Here is a 25,887-nt window from a genome sequence, read left to right as displayed (position 1 = left end):
GCTGTCGTTTAAGGAACATCTTTAACCCAGATTACACACTTGTAAACCACTTTTCCAACTTTTGCAGCAGGATACCGTCTGTTCAGCCGCCACCACTTGTAGAATGATGTGATGTCATCGGTAGGGCTGTGTAGCGTTTCATATTTGTGTACCGGTGTATGTAAGAAAAAAATATTGTTTAAAAAAAAGAAATCGCTTTTAGGGGCCAAATAGGAAGTTTAATTTGTTTTTCAGCCCCTGGCTACCACGACCCAGCTTCCCTTGAGCCCAATCATTCCTCCTCTGCTCTCGGGAAGGAAAGCTGCGGTTGCCGGCCTCTAAGGAGGCCTTCTGAGATCAGCTCACAAAAATTAACTCGTAATGGAGATTCGAAATCACTTGACTCCTGAGGGGGGAGATGATCGGCACTATTAGGTTACTGTATATGTTTCAAAAGCAAGACAATTAAAAGGTTACCAGTGTTCTCTGCCTGCAGGGGCGTCGCCACAATGGGAGAGAACCTGCAGCTCAGAGCCTATAGCCTGAGGTGAAGGTAAGACCCTGCCATTACTCCTCTGTTCTTAAATACAGCTCCAGTGTGCATTGTGTCCTCAGATCAAGGCTGTTTTGAGGTAATAGTGCTGTGAGTGAACAAAGAACTTTTGTATCGTGTATAAAATAATAGCCTTCCTTTCCACAGTTATTTTCATTGTATAGCTTTTGATGCGTAAAAGCAAACTTCTCAGAAGAAATGCACTCCAAGAGGATTACCGTTCTGTTTGACAGACTTATCTGCCCATTCAAGGGCTGCATTATTATTGATATTCTGCTTCATATTTAATTTAGAGGATTCATTAAGCTTCAAGAGCTGTTGGTGCTAGAAAGTGTGTTTTTATTTATTTGCATTTATTTAGAGACAAGCTCATTGTGATTTTCAGTAAAGAGCTGTTTGCACAGGATGTGGACGCAGGAAAGCCATCAAGGGACATATTGAAACCTGTGAAAAGTTAATTTTTCAATATATATATATATATATATATATATATATATATATATATTATTTCTAAACTCTACTAAATTAAATCTTTTCCAGGATCAATTGGCTGTTTAGATAATGTGAAGTTTGAGAGAGAGAGAGAGAGAGAGAGATACTTAAATGTTAGTCTCAATGTTCAATTGGTGTGATTTAATGCTGTTTGTGCTGACTTAAGTTTGATTATCTTTGGATAAAGTATAGCGTTGCTTGTTTTTCTACGTGAAGACGTTGGAGGCTGCGGACAGGCTTCCTGTGAATTCCCTTTTGTCTTTAACTGAATTCAAGCAACGTTCCTGAATCAGTAATCTGTTATTTTGCCTTCTATCAAATATTGTCCCTCGACACGGTAGGAGGCGGTATAATTGTTTAGGTGTTTAATTCAACGTGGTAAATCTATTTTATAATCTCCCAATACAGTACTCAGGTTATGCAGATTCTTATTTTGAGGCAGAATGAAGAGCCGGAGTTGGCCGTGAGGAGACCTCTAGAAGACTCTGGCTTTATATTTGGATTCTGTTAGACTGGCTAGACGGGTCAGAGTGGACAAGCATGCTCTCCTCCAAATAGATCAACATTCTACTTTCACAAGGATACCTCCGGGCTGCTCATGGGCAGGTCAATCCAGAGTGGGCGCTAACCCTTCGTCCCTCGTCCTACGTCTCCGTCTTCCTGGCGGGTCTTTTGCAGCTTTTGTCCCTCTGCAGGCAGCGTATCGTGTGTCCGGCCTGCTCTGTTCATTCCTTCTGAAGGAGCCTGGCGGGTCTTAAAGGAGAGATTAGAGGCATGTCTTCTCACTTTTATCACACCGTGTTGTTGGACCTTTGCTTTTCTGGGGTTTATACCTCCTTAGCAGGAATGATGTCACTGACATGCTCATTTAAACGCAAAGCGCGCGATGCATGGACGCCTCAACTGGCAGTGTGCCTTTTCAGGCTCTCACGTCATTGACAATGGAGAGTTTGGGTGTACTCTCCTCATTGCAGGACGAGAGAAGAGGGCGGGAGCTTAATCTCAAGCTTGTACGCATGACTGAAATTGTATTTGCGTTCCTCGTTGATTCCTCCTGTGTCCATGATTGGAGGCAGAATAATCGGAACATGGTTTCTGCTTGAGTTTCTGAGACGCGTCGTTTTCAGATTCTCCAGTTAAATTGGGCCGTATGATTAGCTGGCGTCTCATCCAGGGTGCGCCAGCTGGGATAGGCTCTCACTGAAACCGCGACCCGACGTCAGATCGGCGGCTGGACGTGGAACGATTACTATCGTCTGGACTACAAGTGCACGGATGAATGGAAGGACTGATGTTGATGGAGTGGAGACATCAATAGGACGATGGGACATTTCAAGCCCAATAATGATGGCAGCCCAAAAATCAGTTTCACTTCTATGTGTGTCGATATAAGCCTGAATCCATGACCAGAATTAAGTATTTCATGTCCATGTCCAGGCATTAAACTAAACTGCTAAACTCCAGTCGTGCCTTCATCACGGATATATTGGTGCTTCTCTTCCCTTGTTAACTAACCTGGAATCTGAAACATTGTCCTTGTGATAAAATAGAATCTAATGCTACAGAATAATCAGCATTTCTTATCAAATATGATATTTCATATTTATTTAATCAACTCTTTTATAGTAACTGATACAAATACATCCAGAAGCATTCAGGTTTCCAGCTCAGATAGTCTGAATATTTTGAGATGTATTTATTCCTGTATGATTGTAAACTTAATATTTCTTTTATTTTGCGGCTTTAGTCTGACAAAACAAGATGTCACCGTTGACGATGTAAAATGAATCTAGGAGTGAGTTAACAGATTAATCGTTAGTAGCAAACACTAACTTTATTCTACCAGGAGATATCCTGCAGTTTATTTAATCTGGTATAACCGCTTGATGTCTATAAAGTGTACAGATTTAAAGTTGAACAAGAGCACAATTTACAAAAAAATATTTTGTACTTATTTCAGCTTCAGGCAAATGTTGAGCACATTTTCTCTGTTTTCATGAAAAAAAAAACATAATTCCTGGTATAAATGAAGGTAAAATGCAAGATAAACAGGAACACAGAGTAATACTGTACCTCAAATCTGTGAACAAGATTGGTATTGTTTTATTTTAGGACGTCAAACTGGAGGATTTGGACTGAGTAACCTGCTTGTTTTCTCTTCCGTGCCTGTCGTAAAAGCTGATCAGGCGCATTCCTGTCCGTGCTCTTTTGCCAAACAACCGAACCAGCCAAACTATCAGTGATGAAGCAGCAAAGGTCAAAGTACCTGAGTGTCATAAAGTGTCAGGTGTTTGGCCTGCTCTGAGAGGCCGTCACCCTGTGTACCCAGGACGAACGCTTGAGTTCAGTTTCACTCACACTTGAGTTAAAAAAAAAAAAAAAAAGAAGTCACTCTCTGCTGATATTTGGTTATGAATGCAAAAAAAAACATTTTTTTATTGGTAATAGAGCCAGATGAAAAGTGATTGGACGTGCTCTATTATGCGTGCACAGAGTGGATCATGTATCCAGTAGCCTGTACCTCAGAACCTCAGAATTAAAGACTTATTTTTAAACCGGTCTCTAACGTGTAACAAACTACCTTTACTTATAATTACGCCTGTAATAATTCCCATGGGGTGCAGTTTGGGTCCTTGAAATCAAGCTTTGGTGTAGATCGGGAAAAATCTTAAGAATTTCAAAGGTTTAAACTATCATGAGAGGAATGACCCATCATATTATAAGACTTTTTTAACGTTCACTGCAAATCTCTTTTATTTATGCCAGTTTTCCACGTGTTCTGCCTCAGAGCTGCTATTTTATGTGATATTACCATTATTGCAATGCAGTTCAGTGTTTATAAGTGGAAACATAAAAACAAGAAAACGAGACAGCCTAAGGCAAGGGATGAAACCCTCGCTAGGACTCTCTGGGGAAGAAGTTCCTTGTTGCTGTTCCGAAAACAAATGTGCTTAGTTCTAAACTATATTTTCTCATTATCTATGATGTAATAACGTTATTTTTTTACTATTTTTTACTAATTTTTACAAAGCATCAAACCTGTTTCAGATGGGTGGAGGGTAAAACTGTGCATTGTGGCTGTTGATGCAGTTCCCAAAGTAGGGTAGAGCGAGCACGGTATACAGCAGATACAGATACCTATGCATTAGTTGCTATAGCGACTCTCCATCCGTCCATCGAGGTTTATTCAGTTGAATAATAGAAACGGGGATGACTTTGTAGATTGAACTATTGCGTTATCCAGCGAAGGCTACAGGCAGCGTGTTCTTATAAGGGGCTGTTGAGAGATCCGGATTGAGCTGTGGGAGACCCAAGAACAATGGAGGTCTTTAAAGGAAGACATTTTTCACTGAGACTTTTCCCAAGTGGGTCATTTGTTATTGTGCTGTTTTTTCCCCCTGTACAGCATCCTGTTGGCTCATCTCTTCTTTCTAACTTTTCAGCCCCCCCCCCCCCCCCCCCCCCATCATACATCTGTGTCCTTTGTAATCTGCTTTCACTGTGTGGCTCCTTTTGCTGATGACGGTATAACAATGTGCTGCCTTGTAAAACAGGTCATCCAGGAATCTCTAGGTCTGCTTAGCTCGTCTCTAATCCATCATATGATGCCGCATCACATGACGCATCTTTATTGGCTCTTGCATTATTGGTTGGTGACTTTTCTGCAAAGTAGAAGACCCACTGTTGGCTGAATAACTTTTTAACATTTTGAAACATAAGTGCATGAGATGGTCTTGGGACAGCATTTAATTTGGTCAAATTGCTTTCATGATTTCACGTCTGACTTTGACCCAGGTCAGTATGTTCCCAGATCTGAATACACATACCAGTGATGAATTTGAACGTTCCTTTTCTAACCAAGCACACAGGTCTCCACAACCAAAACTCCATCGCCTGCAGCCTTGCACTTTTCTTGCACAAAGGAATTCCAACAGTATCCAGTTAAACTCGCCATGACCAGATCATGTTGTGTGCCCCCCCCCCCCAAGGGGTTTATTATTACAGAAGTAATTGTCTTCTCAGAAGCAGCAGCTTGAACATACTAAGTTCATCATTCACAGAGCCCTGTTTTCCCTCGGTAGGCTTTCTGTTGCTGGCATGGTGTACTTCCTGGTTAAAGGTTGTCCAAAGAGGATGCAAATTGCCTAACTTATTGGTGTGTGTGTGTGTGTGTGTGCGCGCGTCCCAGTTAATTCAGAGGCGGTGGTTCTGTCTTTGTGAATGCACAGACACATATTTTTTAGCGTCTTTAGGTGCGTCCAACTTGCTGTGAAAAGTTTACATCCATAAGTACCGAGGCCAGGCCAGATAGAATGTTCCTTTTCGTCCATTTTAAAGTTTGTTTTGATTAAATATTCGAGACAGTTTTCTGTTGAGGCTGTCACATGACTATTCTTTGTTGCATAGGAACGTCTGCCATGTTACTTTATCCTAATTTCCAATAACTAAATGAATACACTTCAGAATGCAAGTAAAGCCCATCGCCTTGAATTTAGAATTTTAATTGGTCATTCAAACAGACTTCTGAGAAGTTAACGGTGTTTATTGGTGTAACAGTTACTTCAGGAATTAAATGCCTGCAGTGATGACCTTCGTATCAGTCATACAGCACTAGTGCTTGAAAGACATTTCTGCAGTGGGTTAATGATTAGAGTATTTACTCATTTATATTTGTCATTGATGTGTTGTGAAGGTTTAAAGAATAAAGTCGAGAGAAATTGGTGTTGGATGCAAGATAAGAAGGTAAAGTTGGGGTGATGGTCGGGGAGAGTGGCTGCTTTTTTGGTTGGAGACTGAGAGGTGACCCTTAGACCCACCAAACCCATCACTACCATTACCCCCTCCCCTCATCGGTCCTCCCTCCTTCCTTGGCGAGTCTCCATGTGCAGGGCTCAAGGCCTTGGGAATGAATGGCGCCCTGGCTCTGCTCCGTCTTTGAAGCCAGCCAGGAATGCGAGGCCTCTTTTTCTCTCCCTCTCTCTCTCTCTCTGTTGTTCAGGCAGCAAGCAGCACTAGCAGCTATCTGCGGCAGTGAAATATTCCCTCTGCTGCGTTCATTGTGTTTCACAGAGCCGGACGTCATCTCCTGGCCAGTCATTGGCTCCCGCTAGGCAGCTTTGGGTCTCGGTGGGGGGAGCAGGGTCTCGCTAGAAGTCTTCCTCTAATATGCAGCTCTCCTGGTTACTTGGTGTGGTGCCTCTGTAGCGAAGAAAGACGTTCCGAGTGAGAAACAGAGGAAAATCAGTCAGCAAAGTCTTTAAGTTGAAGCTTTAGAAGATAGTTTGTTTTCAGGTGGACTCGACGTCTGGGTGAGTTCTTCCATATTTGTCTTGGTAGCCATGAAGTGGACCTCCTAAATTGTTACCACTCTGCCTTCTGACTGTCGATCCAGCCTTCCAACTTGTGTTCGACTTTCCTGCTGTCACTGTTAACTTTTCTTGTGCCTCTGCTGCTTTGCGTGTAAGGGTATTTGTCTGGACCGGCCTCCCTCCCTCCATCCCTCCTTCCTCTCGCCCCTCTCTGTACATTTTGTCACTGCCTGTTCCCTCCATCACTTCCACTTGAGTGCTCCCCCTGTTTGGGAGCCTCCGTCTCTTTCGCAGAGGGACGGGTGGGACTGGAAACCACACAGACGGAGCAGAAGGCCTTTCACATGAGCACAGAATCCTTGTTGGTACTGTGGTATCTTGGGTGATGCGTTTTATATACAGTATGTTCAAAACACCTTGGATCATCTTTGTCCTTGTTTCTCTACTCAACACGCTTGAACTTTAAACGAGTTAGAGTTGAGCTTGAGCGTTGTCTCAAATCACGCATCGTACTTCTGGTTCTTCTGGCCATCTACCATACTGTATTCAGGTATACTAACATTCGTAGTGTGTAAATTCTAGTATGGTATTTAATGAAATAAAACATTGCTGCAGCGAATATTAGAAATGGTTGGCACAGCATTTGGCAGGAAATGACATTTCACTTTGCTTTCAGAAATACCTGAAGCTTTTAATCCTTTGTGAAAATCATTTTTTCTTCACTTGACTAAAAATGATTTAATGTACTTCCCATTTTATGCAAGACCAAAATTACATTGCCTGTGAATCCGATGACTTGTCATTCAACTCCTGAATGAAAACCTACAGTTATTTGGATGTATGCGCTCTTTTAATTACTATCGGCACACACTTGCATGTTTGAGGTGAAGTTATCCAAAACTAGCGCTGCTAAATTGTATCCGTCGTCTCCTCAGCCATGTTGCATAGTGTCCCATCATTCCACAATCAGCTTTTAGGCTTATAAACTCAAACTGTTAGGGTGAAGGAGGGAAGCGTGTACTTTGAGACATAACATAGGATAACTTCTGGATGTCTAATATCTATTTTTATTATACTTATTCACAATGTGTGCAGCATTTCGTGCCCTGTAGTCAATGGTGAGCGTCCACCATTCATAAGGCAGTGTGAGATTTGATTAACAGGTTGGCCTGAATTAGTTTTATAGCTAACATTGACCTTTGTGTGTTCGTGACGGGTGTGCGGCTTCCATTCAGACAAATAAGTCTGCATTTACTGTCGTCTCTCTGTAGGGGCCGACGTAAAATCTAAACCCATCGTGAGCTTGCAGGGCTTGTTTATTGGCAGAAAGAAAAAAAAAATTCTGAGTAGATGTCAGCATGTTTTAATGAGTAAAAATCTTTTTTATTTTATACAAAAAATAGTTTAAACAAATCCTAATGCAACAATAAGAGGGGTGACAGGTAATCAAGCCTGTATGGGTCTCTGTACAACAAGGCATTCTGCTTTTGTCACATGCCTAGTCTTCCAGGATTTCTGTAGTTCCATACAGAATTCCTGACATTTTTTTCACGTGTGTTTCAACGTGCACCGCCAACCTCAAGGACCTTAATTAGAGGCCTCATTGATGCAAACTGGCACACTCCTTCAGCAGGTTGTTAGCTGTACTGATCTGCAAATCCAAGCTGTGGTGGGACTGAGTGAGCTGGGTTAACATCATGATGGCTTTAGACTTCATGTACTGGACACCAAATGCTAATGGGATTGGCTTTTCAGTAAAAGACTAGGTTGCAGTGGTTTTTTGTTAAATTAGATGAGACACTTAAATGAAAGATTACTGGTACCTTCAACTGGAAAATAAGTTGATTCCTTGAGCCAAAATACACATGTATTTATATACTACGAAGAAATTCCCTCAAGCCCTCTGGGAATGATTTGTTTAGAATTCCCAGAATCAGAACCAAGCAGGCTGGAATAGCTCATAGTTTCTACTCACGCCCATAGCACCTAAGGCCAGCTCAACCAATCAGCTTATTAAAACTGACTCTTCTAAAGTAATTCAGCTTTGCCAGTAATAAATATTTGTCCCCCTTAATTATTTATTTAGTTTTATTATTTTTTACTCTATTCTAATGTCTTGCTTTTTAACATTTTCTCATGTCCGTCATGTACTATTTCTTTTTAATGTTCTTAATGGCCATTTTTTAAAATTATTATTCTGCCTGTATTTATATTAAAGCACTTTGTGACTGAATAATTTACTGTTTAACTCTGAGGATAAATTGATCAATCAATTGACAGAGAATTACCGGTATCTTAAATGTTATGATAATTGAAGAGCTTGTGAAATGAATGTGTTTTTATTTATTTATATAGATAAAACTTATTCAATCAATGAGAAATATTTCAAGGATCAATAATAATAGTATGCAATATAATACTGTTTTATTGTGCATTAAATAGAAAAAAGATTTAAAAATAAAGATGCTAAAATAGCTTTGCGATTTGCGATTGGGACAGTTAAATAATGCCGTTCTCATATTTGCATGGACCTCTATCCTACTGAATTAAAAGAAAATTTCAATCAGCTTCTAAATTGTATATGTATATATTGTAACAGATGGAGCAAGATTCCTCATGAGGAATTTAACCTAGAAGTGCCTGGTAAAGACCAGAAAGCTGTAAGTCTATGTTTGTCTCTGTTCATTACTGGACATTCAATGGTGTCCACTTGACTCTTGAACAGTCATTTACCAGTATTTAAGTGTCCAGTAAGCATCCTGGGCAGCATCACCCACCCCCTCCATCAGCTCCAGGTGCAACACAGAAGCACACGGACAAACAGACTGAAACCGCCTCCCTCAAAAACGGAATGCCATATAAGGTCTTTCCTTCCTGTGGCAATACAAATATGCAAGGAACTATTGTAAACCTTCTATTGCTTCTCTTATATTTTTATCACTACACTATATGCATAGTCTCAGCTTCCTATTTCTACGTTTTGTTGAGTGGGGCACTGTTGCAAATGGAATTTCCTTCTGGGATCAATAAAGTGTTCTTATTCTGATTCTGATTTATGGTTTCTCCCTTAGGAGCTCCTGAGCAGATCATCCCAAGAGACTTTGAATGAACAAAAAGGAAGTGGGAAAATTGCCTAATGAGCGATAACTGTGACCAGTCTGCTTCAAATTTGTTGGTGGTAATTTCCCCAGTTCCACCTGTAAAGAAGATACATGCATTGGCACATGCACGCATGCAACGTTTTTCCATACCCTGTCCTTCCCTTCCTGCTGTCCATTTCATTCCTCCATGGAGTCCTACAGCCTCCACTTTGAGAGAATGAGCAACGTAGACTTACAGCCCTTTCATCTGCCTGTCAGCCGGCTGTCCCCAGCCAAGTCCAACAGCAGCATTGTTGACCATTTTGCCCATCACCAACACGGAAAAGGAGACTCTGCCTATAGCTCCTTCTCTGGAGGGTCCACTGCCCCAGAGTACCTGTCTCACCTTCAACCGGATGACCTACAGCCCAGTCCTTTCAGCCATTGTGTTGATCTTAAGTATGTAAAGTCTATTTACAATCCTGCTCAGGTTCTGAAGTCTGACTCAAATACCATGGACCAGCTCTATCGCTCTGTAGAAGCCATCTCGCAGCAATACCAGAGCAATGCAAGCAGCAAACTAAAACACAATGTCAAACATCATAACCACAATGCTAATATTAGCTGCCATACCAACAAAAAAGCACTCGCTAAACAAGAAGCACATTTAGGGGCTACATCCCAGGGTGTTCACCCTTCCGTTGGTCCTCCTCCAGTCCCAGCACGCCTGGATAGTTTTATAGCCACTCAAAATTTGGAGAACAGCAGGGTCCACTGCTACAGTCCTGAGATTCAACCCCAGCAGCCACAGCTTCAACAACAATCCAGATCCAACAATCTGCCACAGCTCCATGCCCCTAGATCGGAGGCAACTGTCTTGGATGCAAGTACTTCAAGTTTCAGTTCGGAACCTGCGTATCCCATACGCAGGGCCTCTCAGCCAAAAGGCCAACATCCTCCAAGGTACTATTCCCACCTACGTGATCAGACCAGAGTTTCATTAGACCCAGAAAAACATTTCAGTACAGATAACAAATCTGCCGCTGAGCAGCAGTTGTCACACACTGTAAGCCAACCATCTCCCCAAGGCACAAGCCATCTTGAGCACCTGAAACTTAGACAGCCTTCAAGCAGTCAGACACTCAATGGAGATGACTGTTGCAGCAGTAGCCATTTCGAAAGTGGGCGCAAAAGAGCACACTCTGCTTACGATTGGCTTGGTTCAGAGCCACCCCGAGCATCCAGACCCTGGAATGCTGGTCAGAGTTTTCGCAACAGCAGTATCCAGCATAAGGGTCAGTTCTACTTTGTCACAGGAGTGAGCAAGCGCTCTGAATCTGGTTTGAGGACACACTCTGCCACTGTCTGTGGGTCTGCGGCTGCAAGTGAGAGCTCCACTGTGTTGGAGACATACCAGCTCAGAGAGAAAGAACGATGCCACAGCACAATGGATAATTTGTTTAAGCCACTCCAGGAGAGTTTTCGAACTTCAAGTAGTACGATTCCAGATGAGAAAACAAATGTCACTTCCGTGTCAGAAGACGATGACCTCTCATTCAGGAGTTGGGATCTGGAGAATCGCAGACTATCTCTTACCTCAACACAGTCCTGTAAAAGCTCTGATGCTTTCGAGGAAATCAACATGATGCCGTGCCCAGAGATTGGACGCCACACTGCCAACAACCCTATATTCTACTGTGGGCCTGAAAGAAACTGCCCTCCACATTCAACCACACAAAAGGAGGAGGTCATTTCACTAATGAGCAATGAACAGCCCAACTACCAAAAGAGAGGGAAACAGAAGCCCTTGCGTGATTTAGCCAGCGATAAGATAAGCAAGGAAACCACCCCACTTCTGTATCACCTCACTGGAGCCAGCAGGGCAGTAGTGCAGCCCAAATCATTTACTGATTATAGTATAAAAGGCAAGGAAATGATCCAAGACAAAACGGTTCAGGGGGACTTGACTGTAAACAACAATGAAAGCCCTCCAAAAAGTGACACAAGAAAGAATGATGGGGAGGACGTTATCTCTGCCTGTAATACCCTGGACGACTCATTTAAAAAGTACTACAAAGAGAAGCTGAAGGATGCCCAGTCAAAAGTCCTTAAAGAGACGTCATTTAAAAGAAGAGACTTACAGCTGTCAAGGTCGCACCGGATGAGGCAAAAACCTGAGCTGAGATCTACAGCGATTCACAGTTTCTCCTCATCACAAGACTCTGAGACCTCCACAGACACACTCACTCCCTCTGTGACCTCTGAAGACACAGGGAGGGGGAGCATAAAAGAAGTACTTGGAAAGATTCAGAAAGAGAAGGACAAAGAAAATGAGGCAGAAAATGGAAAAACAGCAAATCCAGCACAGCCACAGGTAGCGCGCATCAGAGGCAGGAAGCGATTTACTCAAGAGCAGAAGAAGATGTGTTACTCTGAACCAGAAAATCTCAACCTGGTTGGCCATGGTGCCCCCATCCATTGTGCTCACCGTTCCTTTGGAAATGAAAGTGACAACTTGTTTGCAGTTGAATATGAGGGAGAGGAGCGTGTGCAACACGGAGAGCAGGGACTGGTTGCCGCGCGCCGGAAGCTGTTTGAAACAAAAGACCAGAACTTTTCAGCTTCTAGCACTTCAAAGACGAACCTAAAACATCTACAACACAAAGCGTTGATGGAGTATATGGAGCGTAAGACAGGCCAGAAAGTGGCGGAGCCACAGCAACCTGCATCTCAGGTACCATCTCCATCCAGGCAAAGGCATTCTCTAGCGGGAAAACCATTTGACTGGACACCCAGGCCTTTCATTGGAAATTATGATGACAGAAAAAACACGAATAAACTCCACAGGCCGCACTCTGCAGGTCGCATCCTTGATTCCTCCACCAGCTCAATCAGGTACAAACAAAAAGCAGAGCCAGAGAACATTTAATTTGCTCAATGCTTTTCTGTTGAATCATATTAAGTATTTTAATTATTCTGTTTGCAATTTCTCCCCGCAAAAAAGGTATTCCCAGTTCTTCTTAGCTCAGCCTGGTTCAGACCATTATGCTAGCCGGTCCAGTAAACCGAGATCGAGGGAGAGACGAGGTCCAACTCAGGGGAAGTCTGCTTCTGTGGAGAATCTTTTGGATCAGCAAAACCCACCCAGTTTCTTCAGGAACAGATCCACATCCACACCATATACTTTTGAAGTAAGTCAGAGAGTCAAAATGTTGTGTTTTTTTTGTGTGACAATAAATACAGTTTTGTCTGGCAGTCTACTAATTAATTGTAAGATATACTTAGCATGAACCGTCCCCTCTATAATTTAAATGCCACAGGTCTGGAGTTTAATCCATTTGTGTGTTACTCTTTCGTTCTCCCACAGTGTCTGCAGGCACATGGCAATGAGAAGGATCCACTACCATTTATTTCTATGGAAACCTTGAGGTATGTGTCAGTGCTGCAGACAACTTGGGGCATTTTTATTGGTTTTAGGTCAGAGAAGTGTTAGGTCGGTGATGTGTGTGCTGCACAACAGACTCTAAACCTCGACTTGATTTATTCCGGCCCTGGAATGTTAACACCCACCTGCTTTAGCAAACTTGCATTCCTTTTGAAAGACTTATCCCTGTCCTCTAAAATACAAGTCACTGAATGAACCAGAAGTTGACCTGTTTCTTAAAATTACATTGTGATATGTACTAGTTATTACTGCCAGTCCTGCAGCAGAATTTCCCTGAGGCCTTGTGATACACATTAGTATTTGTCTCTCAAGAAATTGCATGTGTAAATGCACCAGGTCAAAGTCACAACTTAAGATTTGTTTCCATTTAGAGTTTAGACTTTCCAATGTTTAGTCCGATATGGTAGAAGTCAAGGAACTACTCAATTAACACTGCATGTCTCTGTCAGTCCCCAGAAGACTGCCATGCAGGAACCTTTGATAAAGTGGACCCCTGAGGGCCAGCATCAGGGCCGTGTGGTTGCCCCCAGAGGGAAGTCCATGGAAGAGCTTGGTGCATTAAAGTTAGCAAAGCCATCCGCCCGAAGTAAAAGTTCTGAGCAACTGGATCAACTTCGGAGATGTTCGATTGAACGAGGTGGACCAGACGCAGACAAGAGCAACGGTTTATTCTTTGCCAACATCCGAGAAGGCCATCGGCAAGATAGAGAGAAGTCAAAACAATATACAGCAGAGCCAGCAGCAAAAGAACCAGAGACCGTTGTTCAGAAGAGCACTCAGGGACACGCACAGAACCAAACCAAGAAAATGCCATTGCAGAACTCAGAACCAGGAGAGGACACTGAGATATGTTCAAGGAACTCCAGTAGATCCAATTCCCCATCCTCCTTTTTGTCTTTGCGGGCCAGAGTTCACCCCGGATCTCACAGTCCCGCCTCTGGTGGATTCAGGTCCACCCCATTGGTCAGCGAGACTCCATCTAACCCCCCATCCCCCAAAGGTCTAGATGGTGAGATGGAGCTCAAATTCTCCACTTCCACCCCCATCCAAACAACGCATCCTGGTGAAACCAGGCCCAACGCCAGGTAAGCTTGACATTTATTGTGTTTTTCATTCTGCACAAAATAGTTTCTGAGCAGGTGTAATTCTCGTTTATGATTTATTTAACAGTCGAGCCAGGGCTACTTCTTCTGTGGCCGGATCGGAGAGAGTGCAGTTGGTGGATGAACCGAGCAATGACTCCCCACCTCCTGATTCAAACAGTGAAGTGTCTCTGAGCTGTGGCATCACAACAGATCCATCATTGTGGATTCTCCCTTCAGACAAAGAGAACAAAGATGATGATGATGATGATGATGTCCGGACAGAAATTGCTTTCGATAATGAATCCACCAAAGCAGTAAACACCGGGCAGACAAGCGAAGCCTCAGTCTCTGACGAAGGCCTCGATCTACAAATTGAAGAGGAGAAAACCCCAGAAAATGAAGATATGAAGTCTGTAGAAAATGAGTGGATGAAGGGCAGAGGAACACCAGAAGAAGAGACGCAGAACCTGGAGAGGCCTCCGGAGAGACCACGCTGGGAAGAACTTGTAGAAACGGTGGTCAAAGCTGACCAATCACTGGCCAGACTGTTCTGCCCACTGGCCAATCGAAAGACGGCACTGATGCTGATGGAGCAGTTGCTGTCGGAGGACACGCTCCTCATGGAGGAGCACTACAAGAAGAAACAGGAGCAGAAAGGAGCGATTGAAAGGTGAATATAAATGCTCTGGTATTTTATTCATAACTTTGCTTAAGTTAAAGGAGACGGTTCGAGACCTGTTCAAAAAGAATCAATATGGCACCGAAAATGAGCGTGGAATCATTTAAATTAGGCTGGCCTGAAACTACCTTCCACGCCTTCAGTCGTTTTATAAGTTTCTAACCGACACGCACAAACAACCCTGGAGATGAAAGGAAGGAAGGAACGTCTCACTCTCATATTAAACTAGTTTTTAAAGTTGACGTTGCGTTCAAAGAGCAGACACTGTCCCGTAGATTGGGATTCCTGCGTTCATGCTATTGTTGAAACTGACAACGATTCAGGAACTGAGTGTACTCGGTGCTCATTTATCACACGGCTGGCCGTTGGCTCACTGCTGTTTGTGCACTCAGATTCATGCTTGTGTAAGCGCACTTAAGACACACCGACGTGACAACACAATATGTGACACAGCCAAAAATGTTATTATATGTGAGCATGATGAGCTGTAATTAATCATTTGTTGTATTGGCAGGGTGGAAAAAACCTAACTTGACCTTAACACGTTGTATTTTGTAGTCCTGAAACAGCAGAATGGACTGAATCCTCCCCTTGTCCTTCCGTTCCTGGCAACCTAAGCCCTCAGTGCGTAGACCTGCAGAGCAACGCTGACGTCACCGAGAAGAGGGTAAGAAGCCGTTTATGCGAAACAGATCATCGAAATAATCAAAACAGAGAGACGTAAATCGAGACCGTCATGTAGCCAAATTTATTTCACATTTCTAACTTCATCATATGTTGGTGACAATTTTCTTTCATATCGTTACTCTCACTGCATAATTGCCAAAGTCATTTTTGGGAGGGCTAAATTATTTTTATTTTTTTCCTGTTTTCCGAAAACATTCCAATATGACTTAGGCTATTATGCTATTGGGAATAACGATGTGCAATACATTGACAAGAACACAGTCAGGAAAGCAGAACAAACATGACTTTAAGTTCACATTTTACAATGCGGTCTCCCACCATCTGATTAAACCCTGTGGTGATCTCATAATGATGCCATCCCAAGGCTATTTGGCTGTACGTGAACTCTTTTCACAGTGAGATCTTTATGTCTCTTATCACATGATGTAGTGTCTACCGCTTATCAGCGTCTCCTGCTCGCCTCATGTTGGCTCGGCACATAATGCCTCCCTCCTCCAGACTGCCACGTCCGCGCTGAATAGTCTATGCCTTTATCCCTCGTCTAATGACAACAAAGAAAATTTAACGCTTTATCTGCAATCTGACATTTGGCACGCCATTTTATTTTCCCCAGAATTTCGTTCCATCACGTTCTCTTGGCCGTCATTGTCTTGCGTTCCTCACACAACGCCTGCTCTGCTTGAACCTACAGCATCTCTTGGTGTCTTATATTGAGGCACATCTACGCTCACTGGAAGAAATGCGTGGTCCCCTTCAGACAGACACTGAGGAGAACGTGGCTCTTGGGCAGGCCCTGGAGGCGCTGGTCCATAAGCGCTGTCAGCCTGTGGAGCTGGAGCGGTACAATCTGTTCATCGGAGACCTGCAGAGGGTGGTGAGCCTGCTGCTCTGCCTCTCCGCTCGGCTGGCGAGGGTACAGAATGCCCTGAGCAACGTGGACCAGCACACGGATGCCGAGGAGAAGGTGAGGAGGTCGAAGCTCTTTCTCTCGGTTGATGCCGTCGCTGGGAACTCTGGTAAATTGAAAATCACATGAAATTGCTGGAGCTGAATGAAGAACCTGTCGATGTGAACATTGACAAAGTCAATGCAATCGTCTTCACTACATTAGGTTTTCCTTTTTTGTGTGTGTGTGTGTGTGTGTTCGTCTCTGGATTACTGCAGCATTGTTTTAGTTCTACACATCTAGCATGATGCAAGTCATACGAGGACACACAGCCCATTAGAGAACATGATGCTGTGAATGATTAAATGGGTTTAATGTCACGGGTCTGGTCCTGTTTGGTCTAGAGAGTCTTGTTTTTAAGGGCATTAAAGTTCTCATGACTCGTTGCTCATTTAGATCTTCTGTGTCAGTCATTTTCTCTTTGTGTGATATTTACTTATGCAGATCATAATTATTTTCACGAGTCGGTTCACACGACCTGACTTGAGCTCGTTGCTTAATTATCCCTCTGCTTCCTGTTTCAACCTGCGTCCAAGAGTTTTCACCGACGATTTATTTTTGCAGGAATCCATTTAAACGTTTGGATTTACTCCTCAAAGGGCTCCTTGTTAGTTTTCCTGGCTGAACGCTCAGCATGCTGAGGACTTGCTAGAATTCATTTGTTTTCTTGCTGTTATCAGCAACACCGGTATTTACACTGACGCACCGAAACCTGGCTGGAGTTTCGGTGCGTCTGACATTTGGACCTACCCTGCCCTCTGTTGACATAAGGAAACACTGCACCTACTGTCCCCGGGCTGTTCTAAAGCGTGATCAAACAACCTTTACTGCTCGCTATTACGTCAAGCATCTTTCTTTTCTGAGAAATAAAGACTTAACGTATGAACAAGAAACCAGCACCACCTGAATCGGGTTAAAATGTCAGCAACAGAACGACCGCATTTCATTCAGCTATCATTTACACTAGAGGGGGACTGGAACAACCACACCACCTATAATTTGTCTTTGTCCTTTGTCTCTGTGCTCAGCAATCTCTGGACAGTCGCCACCGTCTGCTGTGCAAACAGAGGGAGGACGCCAAAGATCTGAAGGACAACCTGGACAGGAGAGAGAACCTCGTGTCCAACTTCCTCTCTCGGCAGCTGACCCCCGAGCAGCTGCAGGACTACCGCCGCTTCGTCCAGACCAAGGCCTCTCTGCTCATCCGTCAGAAGGACCTGGAGGAGAAGCAGAAGCTCGGAGAGGAGCAGCTGGAGGCCCTCACCAATCGGCTGATTCTGTGAAGGGAGGAGCAATTAAAGCATCGATGCTTCCACTGGAAGAGGATGTCCGTAAATACACAGAGCAGTTACTGCACTCGACTTTTCTCACTGCCTCCTGCTCTCCTCTCGTTTAGGTCGCACACGAGATGAGCTATGAAACCTGTTGAGACGTTTCCCGGTATTCTCTCCGTACGTGTTGCTCCTGAACAGACTGAACCGTGTTCCCCGTGTGCCTCGATGTTTGCGTTGCGGTGGATCATTTTCCATTAGAGCTGCTGGGTGGAAACTCTGTGCCCCTAGTTATTAATTCAGCAACTGTCCTCTTGTTTTCATTGAGACGGTAGCGCTGTAGCCGTGCGTCTGCACCTGTCGGCCTATTGGAAGCTTTAAAGATCGTATTTTGACCAGTGAAAAGGCTTGAATGAAAGAACGTCGCCAGAGAGAGGTGATAATGTATCATGTCATTAAAATGTACAATAGGTGTAACAGATTTAATCTTACAGGGTGAAGTGGAGAAAGCTGATTTGCTGTGGCGACTCCTCAGAGGACAAGTCGAAAGTACAGTAGTAGTAGTAGTAGTAGTAGTTTAAATATTCTTATTTTTCAAATTAAGGCACTAAAAACCAAAAAGGGTGAATGAAAAAAAGCACTTTGCAATGATACAGAAATGCACATTTCCTGAAATCAGATTTGTTTTCTAACGAGTCTCAAGTGAAGTTACTCCATCCATTTAAACTATATCTCTGTCCGTTCTGTCATTAATAAAAAATAAAAGAACGCATAAATAATATTTTATAAGGTACATCGCCACGCCCAGCAACATTAACTTCTTCCTTGATGGGGTGCTTCCTCATGCCGACACGCTAAACTGTTTATAAGTAATTGTGTTGAGTGATTCCTTTGTTGCAGAAGTGACACGTAATACTTGAAATACTTTATTTAATGAAGAAAATCCACGATCTTTACTTCAGGTGTCTTAAACTAATTTTTCTTCTCTACCTCCACGGCGCTGTTGGATCATGTGTAGCCTTCCACACAGCTTTAGTTCCGAGGCTTCTTCCTCCCGTTGCCCTGCTTGGAAACACGCGCCTGTCAAGTGTCTTTTGCCATTCATTTTATTTTAGGAATATCACAAAGTCTGCATCTACATTGTAGTTTTTTTTTTTTTTTTTGAACAGAGACATTGGAGAGTAAATGTGTATGAGTGTTGCTCTACATCAGATCGTGTGTGTGTGTGTGTGTGTGTGTGTGGTTGAAATCGAGAATGTTCTTGTTGTGTGCATGTAGAAATTAGCCGCTGAACTGAATGACAGAACTCCTCTCGGTGTTTGCTGTGTGATTAAAATATAACTTCAGGAAAGTCAATGCTCTGTACGATAGTTATGTACAAATAAAGAGGTGGAGCATCATTTAAATAAATAAAAACTTCACTAACTCAAAAGTCAAAAAAGTGACTGAAAGCGTGTTTCCCTCTGCCAAGCTGAAAGCTGTTCTTGTGTTTTTCGCTAAACAGTTCCACCTCTTCCGCCCCTCGGCTATTTCTGTGGCGGTTTACAACTATCTGCTTCAGTTTGCAAAACAAATGTGTGTTTGTTTAGGCCTCGTGCCGACACGGGGCTGAGGGATTGGAAGGACTCCCGGTTTGGTTCCTGCAGCCGGATGAATTTCCCGAAGTGTGTAAAAGACCAAGATTTGCAAAAGGAAACTGGATGGGATGTGGTTCAAGATGGATAAATGTTGCATTTAAATTTACAAACAAACGTGTGTCATTTCTTCTTTCAAGTCAATCAAAACGGTGTTTTGTTGCGGTTGCAGGAAAGGGTTCTGCTCTCGAACCCGATTTTATTTGGGGTTTGGGTTCACATATTGGATGCGTGTGGCATCGGCACGAACAGCGTCTGTTTAAAGCAAGGAAGGAACGACGGATGTTGGCGAGTCCCAGCTGGTGATCTTCTGTTATTTCACAGCTGTTGAGAATTTGAGTTGTTTTTTGTGCCTGTTTTGATCTGTAAATTCATTGAAGTTTGTAATACTGTGAGTAAATTAAGCTCTCCCTCTCCTTCCAGTGTCGCACATTTCTCATTCCCCAACCCCGCACAGTGAACTGACGTCAAAAAACATCGTCCCAGAAGTAGTAATACTTCATTTAACGTAGTACACACATCAGTCCTGAACAGCAGTACAGGAAGATCACAGCGAGAACTACGATGGCAATGGGTCGTTTGAAATATTTAGGGGAAGACTGCTGTCAATATTTCCTTTTAGCTTGTGAAATATTATTTTATGTAGAGGCTCCCCCTTCCACCTCCTTCCCATAAAAGTGCCACTTTCACTTCACAATGCCTCTCAGAGTTCACCTCTGCCACCTACAGGTATATAATATATTGCTTTTGTGGATACAATTATTTCCTGTCACCGTGCTGGGAGCAACAATCCGGGGTTTAAATCTATGACTTACTTCTGAGAGGGAATTAAATAGAAAGAGGCTTCAAGGCAGAAGCGCTGCTCGATTAATAAAATGAAGCGGTGATACCACTCGGCTCCTTTCTGTCATTAGGATCCAGTTTTTGTTATTAAATACCACAGGAAATGTTTTACAAATGAATAAACACACTTCATTAAATTTGTCTCAATACAGGTGAGTTTCAGTATTTAATGCCAGAGTCTTCAAATGAGACTAAAAATGAGACTTTATTCCATTTTAAAGGAATAGTTGGGGAAAATTGTTGTTTTGTCATTGTGGATTGAAAGATCACTTATAATAGATTTTAGTTTATCATAAAAGCTGTAAATGGAGAGACGCTCAGCGGCGTCTGTCTGAAGATGACCGGCATTAGACCCACCGACCAGCACCTCTAATGCTCACACACACAAGTAATAACTGTTTCCTGACTGTGCCAGATTTTCTACAGGACGAAGACTGAACAAGGTATAAAGTAGTAACTAATATTCAAGCAATTTATACCCACACCAAAGGGGCATATAGACCCCCCCCCCCCCTTATCCTTATGTGACAGGGTATGGTTTATCGACATCTCAAAATCAGCGAGACAATTCAGAGAAATCTCAAATGGTCAGGATTGGGATTATGTTTAGGTGCGCATCTAATAATTGATGCCCTTGGACATAAAGCTTCATATTGAGTTGGGAGGTAAGATTGTGCATTAAATACGAGATGAAAATAAAGAGGCAATTACCGTAGTGTGTATCTATCATCAACTTGTCTGAGGGGAGTCACCAGCTCCTCATTACTGTTCCAGACCTGCTGCTGTGGTGGTGAGTGGATCACACATCATCAAACACTCCATCACTTGCACCATCTTCATAGCGAGGCTAAAACTAATTACCATGCCGTTAGAGTGGTAATAGGAATCAGACTAACATTTTTTTTTCTTTTTTTTTAAACGTTTTAACCTTCTGGGGTTTCCATTTATGCTCACTGACAAACGCAGTGAAGGTCACGCCACTGTGAGGCTGAACAAATGAGTGGCGAAGCATGAAGGGAACAAGATGAGGAAGGCTGACATGCGGCCTTCGGCTCATCTTTGGCCCAACCAAGTCTCACAGTAAAAACAAAACTCCAGCAAGCAAAAAGATTTTCATCTGCTCCATCTGAGGGAATTAAATCTAGCACTTTTTAAGCTCTTTAATTATTGATTTATATCCTTTTCCTAAATGAATTGTTCAGTAATATAATCCCTCATAAAAATGCAGTTACCAGGGTCTTTTCCATGAAGTTTAGTTAAGTGTTGGCACTTATTTATATCAGGATTTGTGTTTAAATATGTTAGAAAGAAGAGATTTATGCTTTACACTCAGTATGTGATGATTTTACGCCTGAAAGTCTGGCTCAAATGTGAAAATGGTATCAGCTATTCCTCAATATCTCGGTTGATTATTGACCGATGTTTAGGGAATTTAACACAGTCATGTAGGGTGGGGGCCTCTATCTCTCCACCGAATTTCATCTGGCTCGGGTCCAGAATGGCGTCAGTAACAAATATTTAATTTTAACATTAAAACCCCATTTACAGATTAAACATCAGAAATACACATAAGCTCTGATCAACTTTTAATTTTCAGCATTTTACAAAAAAATGGGCCACAAAAAATGACGTGGCGGGCCGCATTTGGCCCCCCGGGCCTTGAATTTGACACATATCCAGTATGCGGCTCTCCTTAGGTCTTGTGTTTTCCTCACCTGGACATGACACAGAATCCGCTGCTCAGACTAGGATATACACTTCAGTGTCAGCAGCGTAGATTAACATGTCTACGGCTCAGCTGCTACCATTCCAGGTGCTCAGATTAATGGCTTCAAAGTTCACGTACCAACCCGAACTCTCCTCACACAGGAATGTCGGCACGCCGTCGGCCTCCTCCTGAAGCCCCAACGCTGGCAGTCACGACACAGCGCCACTTGTGAAGGCTGAGAAAGCCACGTTCTCCCCGCTGTTCCTAACTACCGGGGACACAGGTAGGAGATAACGCCTTGGAAAATGCATCCCAGTCCTTCCACATCACTGCTCCAGCTGCCTCCGGTTCCGTGGACAGGTTTATCACAAGAAGACGATAACCAGGAAGAACTTTAAAGGGAGCTAACCTCTGCCTGGCGCATGTTCTCCCCACGATCACGTGAACTTCCCTCTAGGTGCTCCAGCTTGTTCCCACGGTACAAAAACCGTGGTACATAAATTCTAATCTTAGTTGTAAATTTGGATCCATATTATTAATCGGTGTGCTTTCCAGGGGCCCTATAAATTAGTACATTCTCATTGCCTGGACAATTTCACGAGTTTATTTTTCTCCTGTCACACATAGTCTGGGGGGGGGGGACAGGCAGGACACAAAGCAGCAAAGGCGGATCTCCGGCCTGCTTCTTGCCGTCAGGCCGCAGAGGCCGCTCATTCCGAAGTCAGCTGGAAATCTGTCCGAGTCCCGGGCGTTTCAACGTGACAAAAGATTCCAGATGTTTTTCAGACCTGCACTGGATGAATTCTGGATTTATGAATGACACCCCTTTATCTTCTTTAGTGTGATATACAGCATATTAATTCAGTGAAGTTTTCTTGTGCATCGGAGTGGGATGTTTTCCTCTCATTAAAGCTTCACAAGTATTTAATAATGAATCTGGTGCAAAGTGCAGCAGAGACGAATTATCTAAAAATCCTCCTCAGACGCACAAACGCACCTATTTTCATTCATTGATCTGTTACTCTGCTCCTAGAGGTGTGATTTACCAATATGTCTGAAGCATGTCCTTGAATTTTAACCTCAACATATTTGTCTTGTAAAATAGAGAGGAAGGCCACTTCAGTTTTTACTAAGGGGATGAGAAAACAGAGGAACACAAGTCAAGTCTAGTAAAACGGCTTCATTGATTTCCTGTTAGTGTTGATTTATTTAGATCAAAAACAGATTTAAATTATTTTTACGGGAGAGCAGCCATTTTCAAATCAATTTCTAGAAAAAAAATAAAAATAAAAGGAGTTAGCGACTGATTCATTCCTTACATTATGGACAGTGAAAGCTCAAAAGCATCACCAAACTCAACAACTTCAATTGTTCAGCTACAAAGAGTCAATAAATGTATTAGTTATCAACAAAAGTAGGATTTTCCCTCATGGCGGATCCATATCTTAATTTATATACATCTACAACGTTCAACGTTACAAGAAAATAATTTAAATGATGGACATTAGTCACTGTGCCATTTCTCTACTTCTCTATATTCCTGCACTGTGACCGAATAAAAGTTACCCCTTCTGGGTCATTTTTTATTGTATCTTTGACAATAATGGAGAAAAAAAAGAAAGTAACTCTCACAGTATTGATCAAAGTAAATAGATGATCCATAATATGGACTCTGCTGACAAGCATTAAGATATCGTGAAGACAAACAAGCAATCCTGGGTCACATTATAATCTCCTACCAGCTCCGGAAGGTCTATCCTTCATGTGATCATCAAGTTAAACCAATTAATAACTATTCCTTCCACCATCAGACTGGAACGTCAGTAAACTGGAAGGTATTTTTTTGTTTTGTTTCACCAGTTTCTTGGCGAGGAGGACCTGGACATCAGTCGTACTCTTTGAGGTTGGCGCCGCTCGCTACCGTTGACAGAAACAAGCGTTTACATGAAGACCTCCGACAGAATTCTTGGTCTGTAGCTGCTGCTGCTGACATATTCTCGCTCCTCGGCGGCATCGCCGTTCATGGACAGCGATCCTGGCCTCTGCTTCTGCTTCTTCCTGGAGCCTGCCGCCTGGGGCTGGAAGAGACGGCCTATGGAATGGCGGCCCTTGGAGAGATCTGGCCCCGGGTCGAGCTCCTCGTGTCCGTGCGGCGCCCTATCCCGCGTTTGCTGCGCTCCGGGTTCACCCAACAACTTCCTCACCGCTCCAGAGATCCCCTTGTGCAGGTAGTGGTAGGCCCTCCTCCCGCAGTTGTCCCTGATGCCCGGGTCGGCGCCGTACTCCTCCACCAGCAGGGCCATGATGTACTCCTGGTTGTGCAAGGCGGCAATGTGCAAAGGAGTGTAGCCGCCGTGCGTTTTGGCGTTCATCTCCAGGTCGACTCCTCCTTGTTTGGCCACGGCCACCATGTTCACCAGCATCTTGCTGTTGCCGCTCTTGACGGCCCAGTGCAGGGCGGTGAAGCCCGACATGAAGTCCTTCTTCTCGGCCAGCTGGCTGTCTCTCAGCAGCAGGCCGTAGGCCTGGCTCCAGTGGCCCGCGGCACATCTGACCAGCCACTCGTGCTCGGAGCGCTCCAGGGGCACCAGGGAGGGGGCCCTCGTCTCTCTGGACTCGTCGGGCGCCTTGGGGCTCTTCAGGGCCCTCCCTGGCTGAGGGGGTCTGCAGGGCCCCTCGCCCTCTGTGGAGGGAGGCCTCTCGTTCCTGGAGGCGTTCGGGGTCGGGCTTTCGGGACGGTCATTCGGTTCTTCTTTCAGTTTGCGGAATTCCACTCTAGCGGGGGGCATCCTCAGAGGTAAGGCGTAGGGTTTGCTCCGGACGCCCCCGGGGGGCTCAGCGGCTTCTCCGGGGGTCGCCCCGTTTGCCCCCTGGCTTTGGATCTCTACATTCAGCCTTCTTTTGACTCCATCTGTCACTTTGCTCCTTTGCAACGCGAGCTGAAGAGGAGAAATGCTTTCTGTCTTTTGATCAGGCTTTTGATCAGCTGATCGATCCGCCCCCGGGTCATCGCCCCTCTGGGCCCCCTCCCCGCGGTCCGTCTGTTCCGCGCCCTCCAGCAAATGGTGATATGTTTTCTTGACGACAACGTAACGGACGGAATCTATTTCCTTCACGAAGGCGACGCTATTGACGAGCGTCTTGAACGCCTCCCTGTTCCGCTCTTTGTCTGCGGGATCGTCGCATTCCAGGGAACCTTTGAACTTACTCACCAGGTCGGATTTCTTTATTTTGCCCCCTTCCCTTATCAGCAGGGACAGGATGGATTCGTGCGTTAAAGCCATGACGCGAACATGGAATCTCTCGGGTTAAAGTTAAAACGTGGGACTCCGAACAGCCGCGCTGTGTCACACTGCGGAGCGCTGGTGCGTGCGTGCGTGCGTGCGCTCACCTGGCCGCTCGCTTCCCTCCTCCCTACCTGTAGGAGTCACTTTACCTGGAAAGCGCAGACGTGCATAAAATTTGAATAATATATGCAGGTGGGTTGCCTGCAATCGAAGAGTTAGTTTAGTTTAGTTTATTGTTTGTTTCAAGCAGAATACAAAATAAAAGAAAATAAATAATACCTTTTCATGTACAAGAAACCATATTTCGGCAAAAAAAAGAAAGAAAAATGTCCAAAACAAAACACCAAATGCCATGTACACAAGAAATAGAAAATAATTCATTATGCAGTGCTTGAAAAGGAGTGGGAAGAAGATAACTTATTAAATCCCACCCCCATCATACAACTAAGATTTCAAATCTATTGGACTTCTAATAATGTAAAAAAAACACGAAATAATTTAGGAACATTTATATATAGCACAGATTACTAAATAATTAATAAGCTATATTTTCAAAACAATATATTTCAATAATTATATACCAACAATGGTAAGAAGGAGCCATTTATACAATAAGCCCGTAATAACATTAAGCCCCGCCCTCTCTGTAATGAGACAAGACCAAGCGTTTGTAAATTAATTTCTGGTGGTTCGAACCTTGGGTACTGTAAAATGTCCAAAGCCTCGTGATTGCTCTCTCTTAATGTAAAAACATTGTAAGTTATTTGGTAATGATTCAAAAGGACGTCTCAGATGAAGAATTATAAAAAGGCATCATGTTGTTCAAAGTTTATTTTGCTCTCACATTAAAAGTCCACTATTTGAGTAAGCCTATATTCTCTCATTTATT

At 43.5% G+C, this 25,887-nt stretch overlaps 2 protein-coding genes across 2 annotated transcripts; one reads left to right on the top strand and one right to left on the bottom strand.

The window, feature by feature from the left end:
• The first annotated feature begins 9,621 nt into the window (after nucleotides 1-9,621).
• Nucleotides 9,622-17,538, top strand: shroom1 (shroom family member 1). Its single transcript, XM_068744994.1, has 8 exons — nucleotides 9,622-12,308; nucleotides 12,418-12,604; nucleotides 12,781-12,842; nucleotides 13,308-13,943; nucleotides 14,029-14,613; nucleotides 15,181-15,289; nucleotides 16,001-16,273; nucleotides 17,284-17,538. Exons 1-8 carry the CDS (start codon nucleotides 9,622-9,624, stop codon nucleotides 17,536-17,538), a joined length of 4,794 nt encoding a protein of 1,597 aa, XP_068601095.1.
• Nucleotides 17,539-23,651: 6,113 nt separating this feature from the next.
• LOC137900857 (ankyrin repeat domain-containing protein SOWAHA) lies at nucleotides 23,652-24,995 on the bottom strand. Its single transcript, XM_068745001.1, has one exon. It carries the CDS (start codon nucleotides 24,993-24,995, stop codon nucleotides 23,652-23,654), a length of 1,344 nt encoding a protein of 447 aa, XP_068601102.1.
• Nucleotides 24,996-25,887: the final 892 nt, after the last annotated feature.

This window comes from Brachionichthys hirsutus, chromosome 10, assembly GCF_040956055.1.
Source record: "Brachionichthys hirsutus isolate HB-005 chromosome 10, CSIRO-AGI_Bhir_v1, whole genome shotgun sequence".
NCBI classification, from domain to species: Eukaryota; Metazoa; Chordata; class Actinopteri; order Lophiiformes; family Brachionichthyidae; genus Brachionichthys; species Brachionichthys hirsutus.
This window is presented reverse-complemented; position numbering and strand designations above follow the sequence as displayed.

Excerpts from the sequence above, each read along its gene's own strand:
- LOC137900857 (XM_068745001.1), bottom strand. The coding sequence starts at position 24,995 with ATGGCTTTAACGCACGAATCCATCCTGTCCCTGCTGATAAGGGAAGGG.
- shroom1 (XM_068744994.1), top strand. The coding sequence starts at position 9,622 with ATGGAGTCCTACAGCCTCCACTTTGAGAGAATGAGCAACGTAGACTTA. Across the intron at positions 12,605-12,780 it reads CCACACCATATACTTTTGAA|TGTCTGCAGGCACATGGCAA; the intron begins GTAAGTCAGAGA and ends GTTCTCCCACAG. Across the intron at positions 16,274-17,283 it reads ACACGGATGCCGAGGAGAAG|CAATCTCTGGACAGTCGCCA; the intron begins GTGAGGAGGTCG and ends CTCTGTGCTCAG.